This window comes from Pholcus phalangioides, unplaced genomic scaffold (genome assembly GCF_987345545.1).
Source record: "Pholcus phalangioides strain wild (caught in Gottingen) unplaced genomic scaffold, Ppha-v1.0 ptg000007l_1, whole genome shotgun sequence".
Taxonomy (NCBI): Eukaryota; Metazoa; Arthropoda; class Arachnida; order Araneae; family Pholcidae; genus Pholcus; species Pholcus phalangioides.
The window spans coordinates 45,589,313-45,616,945 of NW_028301600.1; the positions used below are offsets into that span (position 1 = coordinate 45,589,313).

The following is a 27,633-nucleotide window of genomic DNA, read 5'->3' on the forward strand; positions in this document are numbered from 1 at the left end:
ATATAACCGATTCTCTACGTGTCATGACTGAGTGTGCAAAAGGGCATCAATAGTAAAAAAATTTCTAAGCAAGAATTTTAATGAAATATATATATAAGATCTAAATCACACCCTTTCCTGGGAGTCTGCAAATGGCAGAAAATTTTTTTTTTTTTAAATCTTTGATCTGAAATAGGCTAAGGGACTTCCCTTGACAGTCATTCATAGTGATCATGACAATAATGATCTCCATGATGAAAGATGTAGGCCCTTAAATAATTTTGGGTCTGGCACTCTACATCACTGTTCAGTCACAAATCACCTGTTTTATTTATATCTCCATTTTTGTACTGCAATTTAAACACTTCTAGATTGCATTTCTGGACAACTCAGAATAGTTGAAAGTTGACTTGCACCACTCTGACTTTAACCCCCTCATATACAGCCAGCCCTCAGTAAAATAAATGGTACATCAAAGATGGACACAATTTTTATATATATAAATACTTTTTCTAATTGAAATTAAAGTATTTCAATATCCAAAGCCATATCCAACAGTTTACAAGTTATTTAATATAAAACTGACTTAAGTTTTAGTCCTGTATAATCTCATAATATCCCGGAATATTTTAAATTCAACTTGAGCCATTTTTTCTTTTTTGTGAATTAGATTTCAACCCATCACTGATTCACTGAGCAATTCAGTTTGATATAATGCATCTTTTTGTACTATGGGTTATTTTCGGCACACAAGAGAGGGCAAATTTAAATGGGACCTGGTTTATAGCTGATTCTGAATGGCAATGTTCAATATATATTTTTTGACTTCCACTTTTTCATAATTCATTCAGCAGATTTGACTTAGTCAAAAAAAATTGCAATTCTTAAGTACATCGAAAGTAAAATTCTGTACAACTGCTTTGCGATATCAATTTTTTAATCCTTTCAATATATGAGATTGAGTACTAAGGGGCTTTCTGATTTTTAATTTTTCTGTAGTTATATTTTTTCGGGTAAAATTTTCACATAACAAATGAGTTTTAAATAAAGATATGTTGGCTGTGTAACCTCATTTGCATTAGTGACATTATGTTCACATTGTATATTTTGCATGATAAAAGTAACTTTTTATATTAAAAAGTGTGCTGATTAAATAAAAAATACCAAATTAATGTCACTTTAGAATTTCAAATACATGAAAAACATGTGAATCATTTTTCAATTACTCTTTTAAACTTTTTCAAAATATACTGTTTGGTATACTTTACGATTCAAGATGTGAAAAAGAAAAAAATTTCATCAAAATCTAAGAACTTTGGACATTTCTACTTTTTTTCTATGCAAGTAGTCAGATTTAGATTTTCCTGTGATTGTCTTGGAAATTGCTTTCAATTTCATGTATTCAGTGTTACACACAGAGATTACAATTTTTTTTTTAAATCAAGAGTGAATTTAAGTTCTTTATTCTCAGCTTAAAATTTTCAAAACAAGACCAGTAGAATTTAATGTTCAAAAATTTGCCTAGCATTTAATGAAATATTAAAAAAAAATTATATTACTTACCAAATTGGTAGGGAATTAAATTATCTCCTATGAAGAGAATTGGAGATAGTAAAAGGAACTGTAAACGGGGGGTATGCGCCAAGGTTTATAATTTATTCACAATATATCACAGAGCAATGTGTTGTCTGAAAATAATTTATTTCTCAATACATTCAAAAGCAAAAGTATAAAACTAAACTACAGTATGTCCATGTATATAATCAGAACAAGCATGTTACAATTATAGAAGTCAAAGATACACATACACAACATTTTATTGTAATTGCAGCATAACCACATTTAAATTTTTTCTGAATGAACAAATAAAATGTACCTAACAATTGCAGATGAAAAAGTTTGTCTTCAAAAATATGTTCAATTTTTTTTCTAGACAAGCTACTGTCTCATTTAGATTGAAAGCCTCCTAGATAGCTCTGCATTGAACAATTCTTTGAATTGTTTCTCACTAACATTGTTATAATAGAAATAGAATAATGAAAAATATTATAATATAAATAACAGAGCAAAGAAGAAGAAATTACTTATAAGAAGAATGAAGATTAAAGTAAATGCATAAGTTCCATCAGAAAATGAGTGAGGAAAAATATATACCAAAGAAAATTTAATAGAAGCAAGTCAGCAGTATCAGAAGCAATATAACATAAAATGTAACAAGAAATGGCCAAGAAAGACAGAATTTGAAGGGAGGTTTGCAAAATTGTAGTAACTGACCAATAATATGAAAGCTTTAAAGAAAGAAAAATGTTAGCATTTAAAGCACAGAAGAGAATAATTGCATTTAACAGAAACAATTATAAGCTTGAATAGGAAGATTGTGAACGAATTCAGATGAAGGGAATAAGGCCAGTCATCCACTGGAAGCAACCATAAACGGTAACAGGACATGAAACAAGTCATGTGGGTATGCAATAATAGTGTTGCGCATACACATAACTTGTTCTCGTTCATGATAGCTTCCAATGGACGTTAGAGTACTGGTTGAAAGAAGAAAAGAAACTGAATGGAGGTAAGTTAAAGAATATGGGAATAAAAGGTGGAAGAAATGTGTTTGCAGCATAGTTATTAAAATACTTGTAGAAAGAAGAAAAGAAACTGAATGGAAGGTAAGTTAAAGAATATGGCAATAAAAAGATGGAAATGTTTGCAGCAATATTATGAGTAATAAGATATTTTTCAAGAAGACAGTTGCTTTGAATTTCTAAATGTACTGATTCATGGCTGTATCGTCTTATATTCTGGCAATGAGTAGTTGGTTGTTTAATGTCACTGGAAACTGAAAAAACTCTTGGGAATGTCGTTGTGTGGCTGCCACATCCATGATGCTCTTTATTTTGGTATGACGGCATTGAAATATCACCTGCCATCACTTCCAAAAATTTGGATTTATCTTTCATGATCACAGAACAGTCAGCAGCGCCACTTTGACCTGACAAAAAAGAAATAGTTTGGAATAATTCAATTCTAAGTGTTTTAAACAAATATTAACCTAAAATTTTGAATATTTGCTTCATGACTGAAAGAAGTTGAAACTTTCAATGCCATGATACTTAATTTTTATTATTGGAATTGAACAAATATAAACTTAAATAAATGAAGGTAAGCAGCAAGTGAAAACATTGCCATAGATAACAAACAATAACTTGATATATTGGAAGATACAGCGGACGGTCCAAAGTTTTTTGTAGGGTCCTATTTTAGTGAAAAGTAGGCTTAGTGATTCTGTGGAAAGAAAAATAATCTAGTTAATTTATCATAAAAAAGAAAATGAAATGCCAAATTTATGATTTGAATTTTTCAAAAGGTCCAGAAAATGGAAATAAATTTCGACCGGACAGACCCGAGACGAGTCTGGTCACTTAAAGAAGCATGACAACCCCAAAAATGAATGTTTTTACATTGTTTGCAATAAGCCCTCGACTGACTGAAAATTTTCTGCAGTATAAAAATCCCTATTAAAGGGTTTTTCTACACAGAAGAGTTGCTCTTTTCGTGAAAGGATTTTTCTCAGGATTTTTCTACTGCAAGCAGCAGGGATTGTTCTAAAATGTATGCCATAGTTTCTCACATAATTGTTTTGGCTTTCAGACATGTCAGTGAACACAAGGATTGCAACACAGTCCTATGCAGTTTTGTTTATGAAGTTGTCATTTCTTTTTCCGAAACCAGTTGCATTCTATATCTATTAGTTTCATTTATTCATTCCAATGAGTTTAAGTATCAAATTTCCAGGTGTTAAAGATAGCCTTTATTGAGGATAGAAATAGTATTAGTGCAAAAATTAGCTGAAACCTTAGAAGGGGGTCTTATCCAGACTTTTTTTACAGGGTCTGGTTTTTGTGAAAAGGGTCATTAACTTTCTGTGAAAAGTAGATTATTTTATGTGAAGCGAAATAATCTAGTTAATGTATAACAAAAGAAACAAAGTGCTAAATTTATGGTTTCATTAATTTATAATTTGGAAGGGTCTGTTTTTCAGATCAAGAATTTTGTGAAGGGTTCAGAAAACAGACCCAAATTTGGGCTAAAAAGACCCCTGCTTAGTGGAGGTATACACGTTTCAAAAATTAGAATGTCATGGAAATTTACCATCACAGTTAATGAAATGGTCAAGTTAGAAAGCTGAAAAATTTACAGCACAGCTATAATTTGTATTTCCATCTTCTAAGAGGATCTACCTGAGCATATTAGTGGCAAAAAATTTGCATATACAGTTGCACTTGATAAATTCAGAGTTCAAGGGGGACAGCAGCAAAAGAGTTTAAAGTATCCAAAATTTGAATTATCCAATTCATCAATATAGGATAACTATACTTTCATGAATAGTCAAAAACTCTTTATAATTATGAAAATGTATTGAATGCTATCACTTACTATATCCAGGGCTCCCACTCAAAAAATTAGAAAAAGTAGGAAAAAGCAAGACTAAAATGTAGGATTGGGGAGGGTACTCCTCCCCAGACAACAATCATAGAGAGAAACAATGTCACTCGCCGCTGTTCATACGAAGTATGAAAGCTTGGATAACCAAGCGGAGGTCGTGATGTAGTTTGGAAAGAAAATTCACATTCCTGTGGGGAATCAAACCACCAATCTCTCACTGTCCAGGCGAGTGTTCTAACCATTGAACTACAGAGAACCGACATTTTCCTTCCTTAGAGCATATGTATGAATGCTGAACGAGACTGAGCATGGACAGCTTCCTAGCTCAGCTAATAGCTCTTACAATGTTAGCCCCCAGATGGCGACATATAGAGAGAAACGATGTCACTCTCCACCGTTCATACAAAGTATGAAAGCCTGGATAACCAAACGGATGATCAAGATGAGGCTGTCCATGCACAGTCCCGTTCAGCATTCATACATATGCTCTAAGGAAGGAAAATGTCTGTCTTCTGTAGTTCAACACTCACCCGGACAGTGAGAAATTGGTAGTTTGATTCCCCACAGAGGAATGTGAATTTTCTTTTCAAACTACATCTCGATCTCCGCTTGGTTATCCAGGCTTTCATACTTCGTAACATAATCATAGCATAACAAAAAAAAATCTCTTTTTTTCCATTTAAAAAAAAATCCTTCCCCCCCCCCCCCATACCACTATTTCTGTATCCTATAAGATTGACTCAAGTTGATGGAAATGACTGTTACAAAAACAATTTTTGACCAAAACAGTGCACTAGCAACTACAGATAATTCTTTTCTATTCTCCTCATAATACATTATTTATTAGAGACTATTAGTTATTATTTACATTATTTTTTAGAGTCTTCACGGTCCAAAGATTGCCAACTCTCTTCAACAATGCACGAATAAGTCAAGGTGAACCGGATGGTTTTATTGCATTGCCATATCCCTTTTTAAAGGAATTTTTACATTTTACTGTTCAATACCAGTGTAATCGTCTTTAAAAAATGAAGTACTTTAATTTCTAGCTCTTTGCTGAGTATTATAAACATTGTTTGTGCCACTGCATAACCTAAAACTACAGAAGACAATTAAATGCTATTGGGTAGCATCAGAATCACCAAACCTAGAACAGGCCTATGTATCCAACTTCTTTGATAGGCAAATCCACCATGATTTTGAATGATGAATGTTAGTTCCAAGACCACGAAAATTAAACATAAAAATTATTTTTTCAAATTATTTATTAAGTTTTTAATGACTACACTACTTGTTGAACCCTCAAACTAAGCAAATGAAAAATTAATAAACCAAATCGTCCACATACGCCGCCCTCCACAAATAACCTTGAAAATGATACAATTCCTGCTTTGGCAGAATCATTAATTGTAATCTACAACATTTGTACTATTTGGCTATTATATTGATGAGTCAATGCTTAATTAAAACCAATCACACAAATTTTGTAGATAAGATTTGTTAGGAAAAGCAGGACAAAAACCAGAAAGTAGGATATTTAACCAAAAAATAAGAGCCCTGTACATTAGTTTCCCTGTTGTTACAACGTAAACGATCGTGAAAACTATTTCATTTGTAAATTTGTTTTCATTTTTTTCACTTTTGGATGCTCTTAAGGTATCAGACTACGTTGAAAACGTCATTTTGGAAGAAAATATGGATTTTCATTTTTTTATTTTTTATAAAAGCCCTATTCATTGTGATTCCAAAACAGGCCTTGTTTTGTTTATATGATGCTTAGAATCAAAGTTACGTTCACTTTAGTGTTGCGGTTTTACATACAAGTAATACGTGAATAAAGATTTAAACGTGTTTTACGAAGAATGCAATTTTTGACATTTTACTTGATTTTGTGACATGATTTGTAAAAATTGATGCATTGCATCCTTACGAAATTTTAATGTGATATTTTGCTACATATTGTTGAGGTTATGAACCAAAATCTAAGGTCTATCACATATATTTTTTGAATTACAGTGTTTTATAGACAAAATGTAGGATGAAATTTCAAAAAATTCACACATACTTAAACATATTTTGGTGTAACTTATGAACATATCATGCAATCCTTTAAATTTTGGTTCATAACCTGCAACATTACTAGCTAAATGCACTGTGAAAATCACAAAGCATTTCATTAATAACATTTTTTGCAATCGTGTTTCGAATATCGCATGAATTTTGCCTAAAATTTGACATAAAAACGACTTTTTCATAGAAAATATAATAAATAGACCAAAATTTGTCACTTTTCACCATTTCGAGACACTTTCTATCAAAAAATCTATTTAAAGTTCACTCCAGAACCATTTTAAAGAAAAGTGACAAGATAGATAGTTGGATACCTTAAATACTTCGTACAAAATATTCAGGTTGATTTAGAGCAGAGGTGGCCAATCTGTTCCCAAGCCATGCCATAATCAGGATTATTTATGATCGTGGCACTCTATGAATTTTAACACTCAGACCTTATGTCCCTTTTTTACAGGACACAAATATTATCTCTTTTCCTGCAGAATATTGTTTGGCTGTCCTTTTTTTAAAGAGAAAAAAGCATTTTATTCTATGAATAAAATACATACAATGACATAACAAAGAAAAAAAATTTCGTAAAAACCTCTGATCGAAAGTGCAGAAAATTGTCTTATAACTGAGAGAAACGTAGGAGGGTGTAAAAGATTACTGCATTAAAAGTTTCCCATCTCATAGTCAATCTATGTAGAAATTAGTATAACTTATCAATATAGAATAGGCACATCTTATAAAAGAAAAATAATACTGATAGGTTACCTGACAACTATTAAGCAGAGATAGATTTGAAAGGTCTGGAAAGCAAGGTATGATAACAATACATATCTACACATATGGGTTATTCTCACGAAAAATAGGACAAAAAAATGAAAAAAAATCTTGGACACTTTTTTACCTGCTAATAAATGAAATATAATCAGCAATGAAGTTTGTTAAAAATTCATTTGAAAAAAATTAATTTAAATCTAACCATGTTAACAGATGGGCAAATCCGAATTAGCTTGATATCAATGCTTGACAATTGCAACATGCTCCATCTATTTAGGTAGATCATTTTCAACTTGAACAAGCACTGATACTCTGAACAATTCTTTTTGTCAGCTGCATTTTTATTTATTTTTATTTGTTTCTCGTTCCTTTTTTGTCAATTTTATATAGGGACAACAGATTTCTAATTTGGCTGTTTCACTAGAGCATGAGTTGCGTTCTCAAAGCAGTCTTTAGATAAAACATTACTGCAGTTTGATGTTGCAACCAAGAAATTGATTTTCTTTTTTTTTACCCCTTAACTTTTGATCAAACGTTCCTTCTGGTTACCTAATGAAAGGAGAATGACATTTTACATGTTTTGCAACACTGATCAAAAACTAAGCATGTTAAGAACATGTGTTTTTCACAAATAATAGATGTCTCTGAACTGAAACATTTGATAATCTGAAAGTAATTTTCAATTATATATATATATCTCACAAAAAAGTAGCCATGACAAGGACCTTTAATAAAAACATGCATTTTCTCCTGAATAGACCTAGTTTGTGAATTAATTTACAATTCTAATTGATTCAAAAGTCAGGTTCAAGTGACGTCTACATTCTCTACTTAATCTACTCAAAACAAAATTTGATGGGTGGCAACTGGTGTTTTGGACCTGAACCAATGTTTTCCAAATGTCACAAATGGGAAAAAAAGTTGGGGTAAATTTTAATTAGGCTATAAATAATATTTAAAAAGATGAAATATGAAAGTATACTGGTCCTAAAATATATTATTGAAAAGAATATACAGTAGAATCTCAACTATCCAGATTAGTCTCTTGGTGTCGCCAAATCATCGGAGCTGTTGCCAAACTAAGCTTTGTTGCCAATTTGGCGATATTTACAGAGAAATGCATTAATTTTCATTTTTACATAAGATGACTATTTCAGTCAAAAAATGACAATGATAAGTAAGAACTATTTAAATAATTTTAGTAACAATATTTATATTCGTGGACTTCCTCTTTCTGTAATAAATTTTTAAAATGTACAGTACATAACACACACATTTACATTATATATTTATGTATAAAGTACTGACCTGTAGCAAGAGGTCACAAAATATGGATAGGAACAGTTTTTGGCATAGCTGCCAACTTTGGAAAGTGAGAATTCTGGAGGTTTTTGCACGAATCCAAATTCCTTACAAAAATAAATATAAAAGGGATCTTTTAAAATATTTTAGGAATTTTTCATTAGTAAAAGGGAAATTTTAAGGATATTTTCCCATTTTAAAAACCGCGACACTGTGCAAGCCATCGCTAATCATGGCCAACCAGTAGGTTAAAGTCCTTGGGTTAAATTACCTCTCACAAATCAAAACATCTCCGTCTGGCCTGAAACGAGACATATGGATAAAGCAGATACACGCGATCGTGCCAATTTTGGATTTCTGAAGGCCAGATTGATGCTTGCTGATTGGCAAATTTTTGTGATTTGACAAAATGGTGACAATTTACACAACGCTTATGAAGCAGCAGTTTTTTTTCAGGTAAATTCTTCGGGAATAATTTTCCCCTAAATGTAGGGATGTTTTACAATCATGGACTAAATTCAGTTGTGGAGGTAAGAGTAGTAATTCTGGAGCTTTCCCGGAAAATCCGAGAGACTTGGCAGCTATGTTTTGGTATTAAAATGGTGTTTTTAATGATATTGGGGGTAGGAAGTGAGCATTTATAAAACTCTGACTTATGACTTTTATGTTATCCGGCCCGTCCTTCTGCCACATTAGGTCAAATAATCTGGATTTTACTGTATTTTTCAAATGGAAAGTTATCATTTTAAAATTTGAAAAATAGGCTGGGGCAGCGAGGAGAAGGACATTTCCTTAATAATTGAAAATTTGTTAGAGCAAATTTTAAAAATCTGTCTGGATACTAACTAGCTTGACATTCTTATTCAAGCTTGTAATTTGACGAGGATTTTTTTTTGGTAAATTCACAATGTATGGTACACCGTGACTATTTATTGCCAAAAATGATTAGGTGCTATTTCCTAGAGTTACAAGTTGGGTGATAGGGACACCTAATAACATGTGAAAATGTACCAGAAGGGATGTTGGTGACATATCACTGTTTGGACATAGTTGAAGACTTGGCAACAAACAGTATATTTGTAAAAAATTGACCTTTTTTAACTATCAAAACACTTCTACATAAGGCTCAGCTGTTTTTGTTTTTTTTTCCATTGTCAATTTGTAGTCATCTTACTGAATAAACCAGTAGCGGAAAAAAAACTACGGGATAATTCAAACAATTCATGGGGGGGGGGGGAATTGAGCCAACTTTTATGCTATGAGACATGCCAATATTGGCTTAAAGTTTCTCAATAGTGATGAATGTTCAGCTTTGCCATGGGGGAAGGGGGTACCCCCTATGACAACATAATCATAGTAAAATAAAAAATAATCACTCAAAAATTCCATTTTTCAAAAAAAATTTAATTGAAAGTATTAAATACAGCATTTCATTGGCACTGGAACCTAGAAGGCTCAGGCCACATTAGCCACAACCACCCAAAGCAACTTTCCGAGGTTGCAGAGTCCCTTAATAATTCATGAACATTCAATACAATCCAAACCTGCATATGCCCTTGTGGCCTGTATATATGAACGTCTAGCAACCCTAGACCCCCCTCCCCATCCCTGTTTTCTTTGTATCAGAGATCCTACGGCACCTACGATGAAGCATTCTTTCTGACACAAGTTCGACAAGCTTCACCATGCAAATCAAAGCTGCATTAAGAGTAAACTCCAAGCAGCTTTTATGCAAATAATGATAAACCACTCCATAACCTGTTTTAGGATTTTGATGGAAAAAAGGTTTTTGCATGTTTGGGCTTAGGTAGTGACAGGTTTAGACGTGGATTTAAAGATTGCTTTCCACGCACAGACAAAACAGATCAGATTTGTCTTCTCTCAAACTCTCTAACATGTGTATTCATTGTTATGGTAAATATTAATGCAATTTTAAAAAAATAAGTGAAACACAGCAAGAAACTCAAAGACCCAATTTTTTTAAGCTGATTTCTGTAGCATTGAGTGTGTCTCCCATAGCTCTGTAGTTCATTGCAGCTGTCTGTAGAAACTATGGACAATCCGTAGCAGTTAGCAACTCAGGCGATGGAATGTTAAAATTACCAAAGGGTGTCATTTTGGCCATATTTCTACGGAGACACTCAATGTCATTTGATCATTTTCTCATTGCACTATGGTTATTTTTTTAACATGAAGGATAATTACACAAAGACTTATAACGTACAGCAGATTCCAAAAGTTTATACATATATCTTACCAAGAGGTAAGTATGCTAACAACCTGGTGCGGAGTCTTCCAGCAGTAGCAATGTTTTGTGTGGTCATATCTTCCATTTCTGCAGCAATAATAGATATTCTAACAAACAATGACTTGAGAAATGAACTCTCAACATCTTTGAATACTCTCTGGTACAGTATGAGTGTTTCTTGTGGCAATGTACAGTCTATCTTGCTTATAACATTCCCACTTAGCACGACTAATTTTCGTGGTCGCAACTAACTAAATATCACAAGAAAAAGATTTCCTGTTTAAAGCATTTTCCCACTTATGTTTTTTCATGACAGTTCATTGAAAATGTTGTAAGGAGAATTCCCTGTCAAGTGATACCTAAGTTTTTGTCGATAATCTGTCTGAAAACAAAATCAGCGAAATCAGATATGAATGAAAACCGAGGCAATTATTTCTATATGAATCAATGTATATCAAATTAATTTGTTCTAGATACACTCCAAAATAATACCAGAAACACATTTCATAGAGAATATAGTGTTTAAAACTAAAAACAATAAAAAATTAATATAAAATGAATATAAAAGACTAACGTAAAGAATAAATGAGCATTTAACATGGCATTTACATTTTTATACCTTTCTGAAGAGTCTTCTCGGAATATGGAAGATGGCGAAGAGGGAAGAGAGAGGTGCAGATATTATTGTTTAGAAGGGGAATCATCCTTCTGTGTAATGAACATCTTTGGCATTTTCTTCCAAAAGAGGCCAGTTTCATCACAGTTGAAGACTTGTTGAGGATGAATTCATCTTCTACGTAATCTTTGAATTTGGACACAAGTTTTTTCGCCTAAACTGGTCCAAACTCGCACCTTTGCCATGCCTAGTAACACTGTGTATGCCAGTGCACGTCTTAAATTTTTTGAACCAGCCTTTGCTGGCCTTAAAATCACCAAATACACCAGTACTCGTCCCAGGTATTTTCTTAGTGAGGTCGATAGTCTGGTAATTTTTTATATGACAGCCTCTGAAATAGAATCGCCATCTAACTGTTTTTGATTGATCCAAATTAATAACTGTTTAACATCTTCAATTTGCTTGCGATCTCTGTTTCGTTACCACATTCACGTCTTTCATTGCGTTAGCCTCTTTTATTGCCACAATGGAACTTATCGTGGATGGCGATTTCCCGTACATATAACCGATTTCAGCAATCTCAATGCCACTTTTTCATAATTTTCAATAATTTCCTTCAACTTGATTGTGTTCCTGGCCAGTAGTCTGGAAGCTTTCTTCGGTCCTATGGAATTATTTGGATATACGCGCATGGTGATGCTCACATGACAGAACGCCAAACTGAGTAGGAGAACGAAAACTAACAGCGAGGTCATGCAGACAAGCCGATGAAATTCAAGGCAACTAACAAAAATGTAGACAAATTTTTCGCAGAAAAATCAACAAAAAACCTAAACCAACAATAACCGAAGTTAACGAAAACAAAGGTATTACTATATATCGAATTTCACTCTGCCACTAAATCTGTATCAATTCAAAGAAATTTTCAACTCATTTTCAAGACAAATGAATTTTTTCCTTCTGTAGTGGTAAGATTTTTACTACAGTAAAATGTAACAAACCTATGCGGGAGGGGGTATAGGGATCCAGTGTCTGCCCCAAGATTAGTGCCGTCTTAATGCATGGCCAAAGAGAATGCGGGCCTCACAAAAATGAGAATCAGTTAAAATTTTCAAGAATTTGCCAGGTGGGATCTCAGAAAAATCGCAGCCCATGATGCTCTAAAGACGGCCCCGCCCAAGACAATCAAAAATTATTATTTTTTTGAATAAATCAAAATATTGAAAGAAAATCCCTTTACGTGCTTTATTTTTCAATTTCTGTTAATTTAAAATGTTTTTTGAAGGTAATGAATTTAAAATGTCTCTGAGACAGATGCCCTGTGCCCCCTCATAATATTCACATAAAACTGCGAAATTCTATTATAAACTGATAAAGTGGTGGAAGATGGGTTTAATCATCAATCAATGATAGTTTTGATCATCAATTCTTTAAGACCATGCTAATGCATATTCTGAAATCGAACAATTCTATCAAGGGCGTAGCGAGGGGGGGGGGACTTGGGGGTCTGGTCCCCCCCCCCCCCGAAATGTGAGAAAATGACCGAAAAAAGGGAAAAAGATGGCCAAATCCATTGTTCTGTCACTTTGGTCCCCCCCCCCTCCAAAATGAAAATGGTCCCCCCCCCGAACGAAATTTCTGGCTACGCCCCTGAATTCTATCGTATGTATTTTAGTTTCTTGGATCGGAATGGATTGTTGGTGATTTAGTTGGATTCGCGTTTCAAGTTCTCTGATAATTTAAATTGACAACCATCACCACACAGTAACATTGCTGGTCATTTGAGTATAGTGTTTCAGAATATTGAGGAAGCTTACATTGAAAGCACAAATACATAATGCAGGGGTTCTCGAACTGTAAGCCGCGGCTGTAACGTACCGATGGGCCCCGGGCGTAAAAGTCTGAAATCGCAGTCGCATAAAAACATGTATGCTTACCTTTTGTTGCTATTCATCGGCAGCGGTGGTTGTATGGCAATGATCAAGGCCGATCATGATGATGTCCACCTGCGATCGTATGCAAATGAAGTGACCTTGAAGCCAATTGGCTTGGTCAGACACGTGCGGTCGGGAGTTTTCCTTTTAAATACCTGCCATACGTTGTAACAATGCTCACATCTCCTGTTCCTTTGTTGTGTTCATTAAACTGAAACCCTCTAGTTGGGCGGTTCTCCGTCTTGCTACCATTTCATTTGGCCTTAGGCTGGGAAAATGATCCAATAGTTGTTCAAAATGAAATAGTTTAAGTGTCTAAATTTGTTTCCCGTCAGGTCTGGAACCGAAAAGATTATTTTATCTTCATAGTTGAAAATACTTCATTGCTGATGTTGGACGAAAAATAACATAGCAGCTGGCCTAGTCAAGGGTACATGCAGTAATGTAACATCTTGGTGATCCGGCCCTCAACCGAGAGGCCCCCTGGAGCTGATCGAGGTGATACGGTCCCCAACCGAGAGACCTCCACTGGTACTGACCAGGCTACACTACACTGAAGTGACTATCAGCATCGGGCTTTTCCAACCGGCAAATAAAAGACTGATTATTGACTGACCATAAACCGGTGAGAGCGTTCCTTTTTGTCAATATTGAATAGAGGGTTTTATGCCAAATAATCTTGTGTTAAAATTGTGTAACTTAAATCCGAACTTAATAACATTTTCATGCGAAAGTTTAGTTGTGATAATTTTCCACTTGTCGTTTGCTACTACAAACTACTGGATATTTCGAACGAGGGCAAGCAACTCCCACAAGGGACGTTGCACAGCACCCTGCAAAGGTTTTCCGAAGAGACTGTTAAACTGCTTTGGGAAGCTGCGAATAAGCATTGATTAGGGAAAGAGGTGCAGCGGGTGGAAAAAGTAGATATGTCAGAACCCCTGACATAATATCTACGTGTATAAGAGGCCCCACACATCCATCCTCCAACGCTGCCTGCGCTAGGATCTTTGATGGGCCCCAGGCCAAGTGATATTTCTGAGGCCCTATTAGGCAAATTATCGAAAGTTTCAAGCAGATTAAATTTTTGTGAGGCTCCTCTTCTCTTGGACCCCCCGAGCCGTGCCTGGGTGGGCCCATTCTTTTTGACGGCACTCCAGCCCTTCCCTAAGGGGCCTGGTGAGTCTCAATAGTTTCGGACACAAAAAATATTTGCCCGATTTTATATATTTGGGGAGGGAACAAATCGGCATCCATTATTTCAAAATATACAAGAAAGCTCTTAAATATACATACAAAAAATGTTCAACACACAATTCAATAAATTAACACAAAAACTGGTGAAAATTCAACACTGAAGGAAATTTTAAACTAATGAGAAAATAAAATCCTGAAACTGATAAAAATTTTGGACTTGATAAATCAAAAATAATTGAAAGAAATAATTCCTGCACCAATAAAAATTCAGAATTTACGGGGGGGGGGGGGGAATTTCAGAATTGATGAAACTTCAGAATTAATGCAATAAATAATTTCAGAATTCATGAAAGCCTCCAATAGTTTACAGTGAGTGCGGGGGCCCCACAAAGCACGGTGCCCAGTGCGACCGCTCCTGTCATACATTCCTAAGAGTGGCTCTCACTTTCACAGCGGAAATCACTTTTCCTCATCTTTGACAGCCTCAACCATTTTTTCCACTGAGGGCAAAGCAAGAATCAGGGCACAGGGTGCCGAGACTAAGGTAAAGAGATGCTTGGCTAGTCAGTGAATATCTGTTGTTCAAATTTTGTTGACTGAAAAAAAGCTTTTTTATTTCCCTTTCACAGGGTTACATTAGACTCTGCACTTCTTGGTGCCAATAGCACCAAGTAGTTACCAGTGCCAAGAAGGGTGCTTATACCGCTTTTTCACGGCTCCTCTCAGAATACAAAAATTTAAAGAAATCTCCCCTATTCTACCTCTTCCACCTCAACCTGTTCTTACATGTTGGGGACTTGGCTCAATGTTGCCTCATATAATTGTATGAATTACAATGCCTTAAAGAGTATAGTTGACAACTTTGATTCCTCAGATGCTTCATCCATGAAGATTGTGAAAGACTGTTTTTCGTCAAAAAGTTTGGCCGGACATTTAGCATACGTGCAATCAAACTTTGCTAAAATACCAGATGCAATTACTCACCTAGACTGTTGGATTATCACTTTGTGATGCATTAGGAACTGTTCAGCAAGTTAGCAGTGACTTATTTGCAGCAAAAGGTGATGTTGCTAAAATTATAGCAAAATTAGAAAAAGTAATATGAGCTAATATGGGTTACTCGACCCTTTGTAAGATAAATGCCATTTCATGTGGAAACCAGGCACAAATTGATGAGACAGAGCCAGAACTGTCTGCACATGAAATGACTTTCTTCAAATTTGCTCCCATAACTTTGTGCAACGTGGAACGAGGTTTTTCCATTTACAAAAGCATAGGCCCTATTGCAAGACAATAGACGAAGTTTCCAATTTCAACACTTGAAAATGCATGTCGTAATTTACTGTAATTCTAGTGCTGATTGATAGAATTGTACCAGGGTTATGCATTATTTTCATTTAGCCTACATTATGTAAGACAGTTTTACGAAAAATGCTTTGAAATTTTCATCTATTACAAGTTAATAAACTGACTGTTTATTTTAAAATTGGATAAGATCAGAAAGAATAAATGGAAATAGAGAAATTAGTAGTTAAATTATGAGGTCAGTTTCATTTTTTAAGATCATTGTTTCATTTTCTTTGTCATATCATTTTTTTAAGGTCATATTTCCATTTTTAACGTCATATTTTGATGTTTTTTAGGTCAAAAATCTGTGCCTTACTTATAAGTTCTTGATGAGAATATTCTCCTGTTATTTATAATAGTTACATATAATACCCTTGAGAATATTCTCTGGAAGGACTACTTTCATAAATTACTGGGAATATTCTTATAGAAAATTATTCCGAAGTTATTAATAAGTCCTTCCAGAGAATATTCTTCAGTTACCGAAATCTTACCAAAGCGTATTATCAAGAATATATGTAATAACATGTATTATAATAAATAATCTCAATAAATAACTTGAGAATAATTATTTTCAATAAAAATATTCTAATAATTTATAATAGTAGTCCTTTGAGAGAATATCCTGTCCCCGTCTCTCTTCCCATCGAGAAGATGGGAATATTGAAGTTTGTAGACCACAATATTAAAGTTTGAAAGCAAGAAAATTAAACCAACAGGACTGAATTGCACAACTTTCAAAGAAATATGAGTGATACAAAATTTAAGTATGTACATTGAAGAAAACTACAGTTGTATATCCTCTTAAAATGAAGATTATATAAGAATAGCTTGCTCTATCAACTTTGGTTTAATGTATTTTTTTTTTTGAACTTATTTCTGAAAATTTATCTAATTTTAAAATAATTTTTCAAGGTTTTAATCTAAAGGTTTCTGGAATCTTTATAACCAAACTTTTAAAACCTCTCATCGTGACCTAAAAGTTGTCATTGGGGGGTGATTAGACCAAAAATTGTTTTTGCAGTAAATGTTTCAGGCAAATGAAAATTGATTTATATTTCACAATATAAACAAAATTAGTAAAAAAATTTAAATTATTTAAAAGAAAAATGAATATTCTCGATTATTCTCCAATTTTTACATCCACGAGAATATTCTCACCTCATATCTCTAGAAATATACGACATCCATATTTATTATGGGCATCTTTTTCTCAGCCACCACATTGGGTATTTTGCCTGTATTTAGAACGTTGTTGAGTGACAGTGTCGTGGAATAATACTTCTGTCCTCAACATTCCTGAACACTAAAGGCTGATTCTTCATGTAGGTTTCTTGGGGTAAAGGGTCAGACAAAATGACAATGAACACCCAACTATAATATACTGACTTGCCAACTGGAGATCAGGACTAACAATGAGGTGACTTGCAGTGAAATTAAAATATTTGTCAAAATTTCTAGAACTTAGTTTATTTGTTAAGTAATTCAATCTGAAATTAGAGTAAATTGTTCAGAGTTCATTCTCTACTCTTATTGCATTGGATCGTTTCGTGAAACTCATTCAATATCCCGGTTGTGTGATGTCCTTTGTCACATCATCAGCTTGAGCAAACTTTATAGATCACAGTAAAGACAGGGTTTTCAACACTCTACAACAGATAGCACCTCGATTTGCATATGAAAACCAATCAGGCTCAGCTAATACAAAAGAACTCTCCAGACAACCAACAGTAAACAATTGTACTCCATCCAACGATTTTATTTGTTTGTTATTTCACAATGTTCTGAAGATGACATTGTGGACCGAAACACATAAATCAATGAAAGGAGGAAAAAATTTGTCTTAAAAAATATATTTCTTTGAATAAAAACCAGGCAAAGTGTCTTTCTGGATGATAAATCTGTATCAATACAGAACTGCTTCTTTACGCAAACTAAGCATAAAGGTATGACATGAATGTCGCTCTCCACTTGTTAATACAAGATACACAGAAGACTGGATGTTGTGACGATATTTATCCGGAGGGAACCCGGGTTCGACTCCCGGTAGCGGCAGAGATGAGTTTTTTCCTTCCTTAAAAAATAATTATCTGAAATAATAAATATCTTTACAACATCCAGTCTTCTGTATATCTTGCATAAGCATAAAGGGTATGAAAAAAAAAATTATATGATAGACAAATTTTTCGCTACTTTTCCAGGACTTAACTTTCTTGCTGACAAAAATTTCACGTTGCTCTCAGACTCTAATTTAGTGCCTGAGCGGCATGGTGGTAAAATGCTCATCTACCACCACAAAGGTTAGTCAAATCTCAGGTTCGATCCGGGGGAAAGAATAGGCCTATAGATAACAAGATATTTTCACTAACGAGCCTGAGGCAACCATTGACAAAAGGTGCCTTCATATCCAACCCAACTCATTAACAGTAGTAGATTGCATATAGCGATATGGCCAGAGTTGGTATGTGGTGAAGTAGACTCCAATGTGATTTTCACACAAAAAAATTGCAGACAGCAATGCTGATTTTTTAGTCGCCATGGGGACCTGGCACCTGGAATTTGTTAATCCCTGCATAAAATAACAAAATAGTAATGGTTTTCATCATTCTAAAATTAGTTCAGTCATAAACACATTGATATTTGGATTACTATGCATTACACAAATTAATATTTAGATAAGTAGACTTACGTTATGGTTTTCCAACAAGTACCATGGAAATGAAATATGAATATCACAATCAATCTTTGTTTAAACAGGGTTTTTGGCTACAGCAAGGCTGGCAGAAATTTTCTGCATCAAGAAAAGAAAGCAACATTAACATTGAATTGCTCTGTGACTTCAAGAGCAAAGAAGTGTGATTTAAAAAAAAACAAAAGGAGGGGAGAAGTGGGATTTCTTCAGCTGCACAGAATTTCAATGCAACACTTAAAGCATAAAGGCCCTCTATATTTTAGTGAAATAGAAAATATATACATGAATAGTACAAAACAACACTTACAATCAATCTTTGTTTAAGCAGGGTTTTAAGTTTCAGTAAAGCCCTTTCCTTGCTGCTGGTAGAAGTTTTCTGCACTATGAAAAGACAAACATTGAACTGCGACCGCATTCAAGGCAAGCTGGGCAGAAACTGATCGAAAGCAACGTGTTGCCAGAGGCAACTTGTGTAATTAACAACAAGGATTTTTGCAGATTGGTGGTCAAGCCTTGGTCAAGTGCGAAAATAATACCACGGTCATCTTTCACTTTGATTTCTACGAGCTGACAATGACTCACATATGTACCAATTTTTGAACAAAAGAAAAAGGTACTCAATCTTTCTATTTTTCTCCGTATATCAGAACTTTTCTCTGGAATCAGAGAGAAAAGGTTAAGGTTTTTGACTTGGTTTCTCGAAAATCATCAGAACGGCCGTAACTGCTATCTTTAACATATGTTTTGCCTGACCATATTTCTTCGATAAACACACGGGCAATTCAATTATCGCAAATGCAGACAACCCTCGGTTTACGAACATTAAAAATCTTGATTTACGAACAAGCAAAATGGCTTTTATGGCCCTCGCTTTTAATGAATTGTGCCCGCTGTCTGATCAGTTTTATTATTTCGTGCCTGGAGCAGGGGGGTTCTTTCTATAAGGCCCCGTAGGTGGAGGTTATATAGGAGGTCGTGGTAGGGCCGTCAGTTGACATGCACAGGTGACCTGAAGGGAATGGTTTTTTTCATTCGGTATCACTGAGCGTGCGTAGGAGCCATCAGGTATAACTGTGCAGTTCCCACCCCCTTCTTATTCTGCCCTCTTCTTTATTGCTGATAACGAAATTGTGCAATGGTAACTGTGTAATTTGTTTTGGAGACGGATTGCCTTTTAATTAAAAGAAATTTTTCTAATGGTGTAATTTTCACGATATTTATTTACTTTTTTTAAATTTCATATCGAATAAGGAAATCGAAATAAAATTTTAGAAATATTTCGACCATTGTTCAAATTCGCAATTTTGTTTCTGAAATCACTCTATTTTCAATAAATTTGCCCGAAATTATGCACCGAAACACATATAAAGTCTATATTCAAGTAATGTACTATGACAATCAATTGTTTAGAAGGAATTGTTAACCGGGGGTCCTTTGAAAAGATTTTAGGAGCTCCGTGACCTAGTATGTAAAATACAATTAACTGCAGGGCCATAACTAAGATTTTTTTTCCGCCCCCACAATTTTAAAATTCGATAATTTTATAACGATGTTCTTTGTTCCCACCTAAAATTGCACCCCTAAATTTTTCCGCCCGGGGCAGTTGCTCCATCCCAGGCCCCCTCTAGTTCTGGCCCAAATTAACTCATTGTTTTTGCATAGCCCATATACCGAATATTACTGGTGGTCTTATATTATTAATGGTGTTATACCGTCACCTTTATTTTATTGTCACAAAGGATCCGTGAAACACAAAAGGGTTAAAAATCCTGATTTATTTTATCAATTGGAATTTCCGGGCCAAACAAAAAATACTAAAAACCAACACACTAAAATATAAAGCAAAATGCTCTGATAAAAATAAGAAGTAAAGAATGCTTATGTAGTAATGAAGTAAATGAATAGAAGAATTCATTTAACCGAGGAGTGTTAGTACACTAGTTAGTATTACTGGAGGTACTTGGTGATTTATTTACAATGTGTGCGAAGAATTCAGAAATGGTTTATTAACGACAGGGGTATGCACTTACTTATCTGAAATTTTTTCTTTTTTTCTCTCTCTCTCAATATTCGAATGATCACGAATACGAATTTACAAAGCTTTTTTCATTTTTAAAGAAGTTACTTATCCGGATTATTCACGGAATCCGGAATGTACTTTGAATAATACACATAAAAAGGACGAGTAGAAGAGCAATCGAGACAGCCTTGAGTAAGTATCTTCATCCATTCTAAGAAAATTATGCCAATCTTTCGATGCAAATCTCAATTCCTGTAATAATTTAACGATCGAATATTATTGCCTTTTCCTTAACAACCTTTGCACCACGTTACCCGTCTTTTTTCTTTTTTTGGAATTGATAACTTTTACTGCCGTAACTAATCCAACTACATCAAGGCCGTAGTACACCTTCTCGGGGCAGGCATTTTCTTTGAGAAAGATAGTCTTTGATGTCTTTTGTAAAAGATAGATGGAACTCAAACTCATACGTTGCAAATACAGTGAAACCTCTTCTAACGAACATAATTCGTTCCAGAATCACGTTCGTTAACCGAAAAATTCATAAGCTGTGGAGTTCGCTAGCCGAGGTTTCACTGCTAAGAGTGATACCATATGAGACGGAAACCTATCTTCAACAGAATAAAAAAAAATAGTCCCTTCATTGATTAATACTTTTATGTTTGTGTGTGCATCTTTATGAAACAGAAACCTGTCTAAAAAATGGAATATTATTTCTCAGTCCCTTGACGTTCCGTTTCGTACAGGTTTCATTAAATAATATAATCGGAAAAAAAGTGCGGTGCAAACAGCGAATCTGAGTTCGAACCCACAATCGCCAACAGCTTAGTGATCGGAAGACACTCCACCATTACTCAACAATGTTTAATAACGCCGGCTAGTACAAGCAGTCTTATCCGAAAATACAATTTTTAATAGTTTCACCAAAATTTCAAGGGGTATTTTTGTGAATAGAAGGGGTGTATTTTTTTATATTATTCATAAATAATTGTACTGAAAAACTACCCAAAATTTAAAGAAGCATTTTCACTACGCAGAATTTTGAGGAGTAAAATTGAATTTTGATGCGTGAATCTTAATTCAATTCTATACGCATTAGATGCGTATTGGCGAACACTGAGTACCAGCAAATCTGTTAGAATAGAGAAATATAAAAAAAAATATTTGTAAAAACTATAGAATATGTGCGTACGCCATCTATACGTCATTGTAAGAACGTCATGTTGAAAAATTTCTTTTAATAAAATCAGATCATTTCAGGATAATTAAGTACGCTGAGGGTTAAACATGGGTAAGTCTGGTTTTATTTGATTGATGTAGTGCAGTGGTTCTCAAATTAACCCCCCTTTGTGTGCTTCCAACCTATGTCAAGTTGCTTCGAAGCGATTCGATTGATTATTAGACTGCTTCGGGGAGACATGGATGAAAAAAAGTTTGGGAACCAAATTTTTTTTTTTGGATAGCCATATATTTTATGGAGCACGGTATTTTTTCTGTGTTAGGCAGGGATTACACTATAAAGGTTTCGTAAAAGCGTTTTTATAAAACTTGAAAAATACAACCAATAAACTGATTGGTTGCATTTGCTCGAATGTAATCGATAAGCTTATTAGTTGTATTTTTCAAGTTTTATAAAAGCACTTTACAAAACTTTTACTGTGTAATCCCGGCCTTGGTAGAGTTTTTATAAAGAAACTAATCCTACATATACTCTGTTCGGTTTATTTCTTCAATTGATTTTTAAAATAATCTCGGAAATGAATCTTCCGCTGTACATACTATTCCAATCAGTACACTAAATAAAAAATTCATGGTGGTGGATTCATTTTCATGGACTCTTCCCAATTGATTCCGTCGAAAGAAGCTTCTTGTACACTTTTTACGGTTCCAGGATCAAGACAATAATGACTGACATCTGAAAGGAACGCAAATTTGTACTTCAATACATTATAAAATATTAGTTCTAATCATTAATCAATCATGTAACTAATTAATAACATTTCCATCTGAATTACATACATTGTTTTATGTGTAGTAAGGGCCAGTACAACTTAGTACTGAAAACGTGTAGGGGCTACATGTTTTTAGTACTATGTTGTGAAATTCAGTACTGAGTTGATATTGAAATGAAATATTTTTCTCAGGTTTAAATGTGCCCTATTCTAATTATACAGGGTGATTCTTTAATTCCCCTTGCCGCATTTTACTGGTGAACTGTTGATCCTAGAGCCATATTTTCAATTACAAAAAATTATCCGAATAACGTGTAGAACTAAGATACTTCATTCATGTTGCAAGGGGTTGCATAATTATTAAAATAAAATTTAACTTTTTATACGGACACTGTCCTCAAAAACCCAATTAGGAAGTTGTTGCCCTGTTTCTTCTGAGGCTAGCGAAAACAATTCCGCGTTTCTAATGACAATATTCGCAGAGGTATTTAAATTCAAAAATCGTAGAAAAGTTGGGAAAGAACAGAAAAAACTAACGGGCGGCTTCTGTTTTTGATTTTTTTCTGTTCTTTCCCAACTTTTCTCCGATTTTTGAATTCAAATACCTCTGCGAATATTGCGATTAGAAACGCGGAATTATTTTTTTCGTTGGCCTCAGAAGAGACGGAGCAACAACTTTCTAATTGGGTTTTTGGGGATAGACAGGGTGTCCGTATAAAAAGTTAGTTTTTTCATTTTAATAACTGTACCATCCCTTGCAACATGAATGACGTTTCTGATTTCTACACGTTATTTGGATAATTTTTTGTAACTGGAAGTATGCCTCAGGATCGACGGTTCACCAGTGAAATGCAGCAAGGGAAATTAAGTAATTACCCTGTATACAGTATGCACTAACTTCATCATCATCGTATACACCCTTCTTCCCCCGCAGCCTTTCAAGTCTGCCTTCGCTTATGCTTATAATACCCCTTATTGTTAATTATTAACAAGTGGATCAACCCAATTTCCAAAGGTTAATCTATGACATGCATAACCCCTGATTATCCAGGTTTCGTGGAAGTTACTACAAATTTATCGGATGGAGACTAATAATTTTTAATTGGCATTTAATATCATGACATTTAACTACTACAGATAAAACTCACATCGCTGTGTTAAAATGATAAAGTTCTGCATTCCAAGGCATTAGCCGGAGCAGAGGGGTGGATAGACGTTTCGCCTCCCGCTCCGAAATGTGAGAAACTGCTCGGTAATGTAATTTGAAATTTACGGACATCAAAGCAATTGCTTTGAAATTACGGAATCATGAGAAGTCGTGTGTATCATATTTGTGTTATAGGGAATAAATGATGGATCTGTCAGTTGTCACCGGATTTGATCGACGATTTCATGTTCCATATGTGTTCAAATAAAAATACATTGTTTTTTTCTTGTCAACTTACTAAATCCTTCTGGTCTAGACCGGGGTCGATAGAAGCTTTGAACACCGCAGGTTTTACAAAAATAATGTTTTGCAGTCTTGGTGTTGAATGTGTATGTAGTCAAGTTATCTTTGCCTTGAATTATCTGAAACTTCTCTGCTGAAACTCCAAATCCTCGAATGTGCTTCTTTGTGCAAACACTACAGCTGTAAAATATTATATTTGCAATTATAAGTACAAATATTGATTCAATATGCTGTATGCATAAAACGATCATATTTCTCGACGATTTTGAAAAAGTATGTTCCCTCTATGCAGTAGATTACGCAGGATTTTCTTAAGGGGGTGGGAGGGGGTTTCAACGGAAAGGGTTACTTTTTACTGCGAAAATACGCCATAATCTCGGCTGGGGGGGGGGGAATAACCCCAACTCCCGCCTTGCATATGCCAATGTACAGTGGATCCCGCTTATAACGTTTCTAAAAAAACTTGATGAAAAACGTTTTAAGCGGGAAAAAGCTTTAAACGGGAAATTGCGGTGAGTAATACAGTAGTAAGAGTTGGATTCACGAAACTAAAAGTCTTACTAAACGGAAAAACATTCTAAATGGAATCTACTGTACGTGATCTGATCGCTGCACGAGTAAGGCTTTTTTACATAGAGATAAATTTATTGGTATTATTACCGAACTAAATTAGCGAAGTGGCAGGAAAGTTTTAATTAATAAATAGTTAAGCATTCATTAATTTTAGTTGATTTATAGAGAGGTCTACTCATCGTGACGGCGCACCGGTTGCATCAATTTTGAAGTTTTCCTTTAAGCATAATAAGGAAGAATAGTTGTGCACACAGCTTCAAGATTTTTTTTTTGCTACATGCAGGCCACAGTAGGCCTGTTGTTTTTTGTGTGTGTGTGTGTGTGTGTGTGTATTTAGTAGAGAGATTGATAAGTCGCGCCAAATCCAACTGGTTGCAAAATTTATCTTGAGCCCCTAATAATTTGTAAGAAAACAATCATGAAAAAACGAAAACAGATTTATATGGAGAGGGGAATAAAGCGCACTGCTTATATGTAAATTACGTTTGTTTGCATTACAATGACATGAATTAAATCCATTAGGCTATGTGATCCAAAATACGGAAAAATCTTATTTTGGGTAATTTCAATAAACTATCTATAATTATTGCACAAACTGAAGAAATGATACACTGTAAAATTATAGAGCTAAAAAACAAGAATTCATTTCTTACTTGCATGCGCAAATTATGATATCTTCTGGGGCATATGCGACAAAGCGTACAGCTCCGCAATGACAGCCACCAGTATGTTTTACATCTGCCATTGAGTACAGAAATTCTAAGCCTTCAAATACATAAAAATAAATACGAAAATATTTTTAAACATATGCTTTCACATTGTTTACTCAATATCAATAAATACTGTACATATCGTCCTCCCTCCATGCTAGAAGCTTTGAATGTGCAAACTTCCACTTTTTTTTTTAAATCAGCTGGTTGGATACATTATTACCTTATCTCAGTTTGCCTGAAACTCGAATGTGTATCCCTATTGAAACACATGTTATATATATAAAACATTTTAGGAAAATAAATTCAATAGAGTAACATGGGTAGAGTGCGTAAACATACAAACGTCATTTCCCACGTTCTTTTTTTCCCAAGAACATTGCACATTCATGCTTCTTATAGCATGAGGGGGGACGATATATATTACAAATTTTAATATGCCATTTGCGAAATGTGTCAATCAGTATAGGTCTCTTGATCCCCTTGGCTGATTTTTTCTTCTTCTCATTTTGAATTTTTGTATTAATGAAATTAATAAATTGAAAAAAAATCTTATTTTGTTCTTAATATGGTCAAATAACTAGAAATTTAAATCTAATCGAAACTGGATCGTGAGTGTTTAACAGTGCTATAAATATTAGTTTCCATTGACATAGGGCTCAGAAATGTTTTGAACATGTGGATGTACGGCTTGAGTCTTATGTCTTGATTTTGATTTCTAAATTAATTCTGGGCTCTCTCAGCTACATGGTACAAAATACTGTGGGTGCTGGAGCACATAGAAATTACAAATATTGAAATTGAAAATGATTTTTGAATTTTAGGGTCGTTTGTTTTTACTAAGAGAAAAATGAGGAGAGAATGCACAAAAAATAACTTACGCGGCAATGCTTTCTCTATATTCTATTGATGTTAGTAATTATTATTGTTACCAAGAATGAGAAATTTCGATGTTGCCATATACCTATTTCAGTTGCTTCCAAGAAACGTTAATAGCAAAAAAATACACCAGATAACGAAGTTTATCTGGTGAACACTAGAACTTCTTTCATTATCTTATCAAATCGTAGGATTATAATGTTTCAATCTACTGAGTAGTCATCAGCAATATCTCATCGGCATATTAGGACAAAAAATGAAAGAAAAACCTTGAACGACTCTTGGCATAACGCTCCTTGATTGACGAAAATAAAAATAAAGAAATCACTCGGAAGGAAATGGATACATTCAGTGTATGTGTATAGATATTTATAATGGGTAATGAATGAAACTTGGCGCTGCCCCAAACTTGAATGTAGAGACAACTATTTTCAAATTTTATTTTATTTTCAAAATTAGTAACACAAAAACAGTAAAATTTCAATGTTTGTCGTCTAGAGGCGTAAGCCTGTACAGAGCGACTAATTAAAAATAAAGACAAAAGATGATAAATAACACAAAGTTATAATAAAAAAAATAAATACAGCTAAATAATAAAATGATTTTGGATAAATTTTTGTTATAGTTATTATTGAAATGCATGTTCACATAACAGTAGAATTTGATACAAAAAAATTGATATAAGGCAACACAGGCATATAACGTCAACGAGAAACAAGTGAGAGAATAGCGGAAAATGAAAGAGAAAGTTTCAGCCATGCGAAAGACAAAAAAGGCTCTTCAAGGAAAAGTATCGGTGTTCCCTGAACTTGAGAAGGAATGGAATGAATGGGTGCTACACCTCAGACTGAAAGGTACAATCGTGGCAAGGACAGCCATTCGTCCGAAAGCATCGAAACTAGCCGAGAGTGTTAAATTCAAAGACACAAATCCAGAAAAGTTCTATGCATCCCCAGGTTGGTGCACTCGTTTCATGAAGCGTTTCGACCTGTGCTTACGCCAGCGAACAAAGATCGCACAAAAACTCCCAGAAAAATTGGGAAGCAGAATTGAATCTTTCCAGAAGTTCATAATTGAACTGCGAAAAAGACATGTATTTGAACTGTCACAAATCGGTAATATGGACGAAACTCCAGTTACTTTCGATTTTTCAAGCAATAGAACTGTTGATGAACTCGGAAAAAAAACCCATCTTTGTTAGAACAACTGGGCACGAAAAAACATGATTTATGGTCGTGCTATCGTGCATGGCCGATGGAAAGAAATTGCCTCCAGTTGTGATTTTCAAAAGGAAGAAAATTCCTCCGAACATGAAGTTCCCAACAAGAATTATCGTGAAAGCCCAGGAAAAGGGCTGGATGGATGAAAAGGGCATTCTACAATGGATCCAGGCCAGGAAATATGGAACAAAAGGCCCAGAGCAGTGTTCGAGAAACCGGCATTATTGGTATGG

The 27,633-nt window shown here is 34.4% G+C and overlaps 1 protein-coding gene and 1 long non-coding RNA gene across 3 annotated transcripts; both read right to left on the bottom strand.

Moving 5' to 3' along the window:
• Window positions 1-1,658: 1,658 nt before the first annotated feature.
• LOC149085360 (uncharacterized) lies at window positions 1,659-19,311 on the bottom strand. Its single transcript, XR_016192835.1, has 3 exons — window positions 18,904-19,311; window positions 18,594-18,695; window positions 1,659-2,968 (listed from the first exon to the last, which is right to left on the bottom strand). It is a non-coding gene; the product is annotated as an uncharacterized LOC149085360 (long non-coding RNA).
• Window positions 19,312-22,322: 3,011 nt separating this feature from the next.
• Window positions 22,323-26,469, bottom strand: LOC149085361 (centromere protein V-like). Of its 2 annotated transcripts, none has more exons than XM_089233338.1 (4): window positions 26,266-26,469; window positions 25,245-25,356; window positions 24,014-24,198; window positions 22,323-22,531 (listed from the first exon to the last, which is right to left on the bottom strand). In XM_089233338.1, the coding sequence occupies exons 2-4, from the start codon at window positions 25,334-25,336 to the stop codon at window positions 22,425-22,427; spliced, it is 384 nt and encodes a 127-aa protein (XP_089089464.1). In that variant the 5' UTR covers window positions 25,337-25,356; window positions 26,266-26,469; the 3' UTR covers window positions 22,323-22,424. The 2 variants fall into 2 exon arrangements, with proteins under 2 accessions (XP_089089464.1, XP_089089463.1); XM_089233337.1 differs by having other exon boundaries at window positions 26,183-26,466.
• Window positions 26,470-27,633: the final 1,164 nt, after the last annotated feature.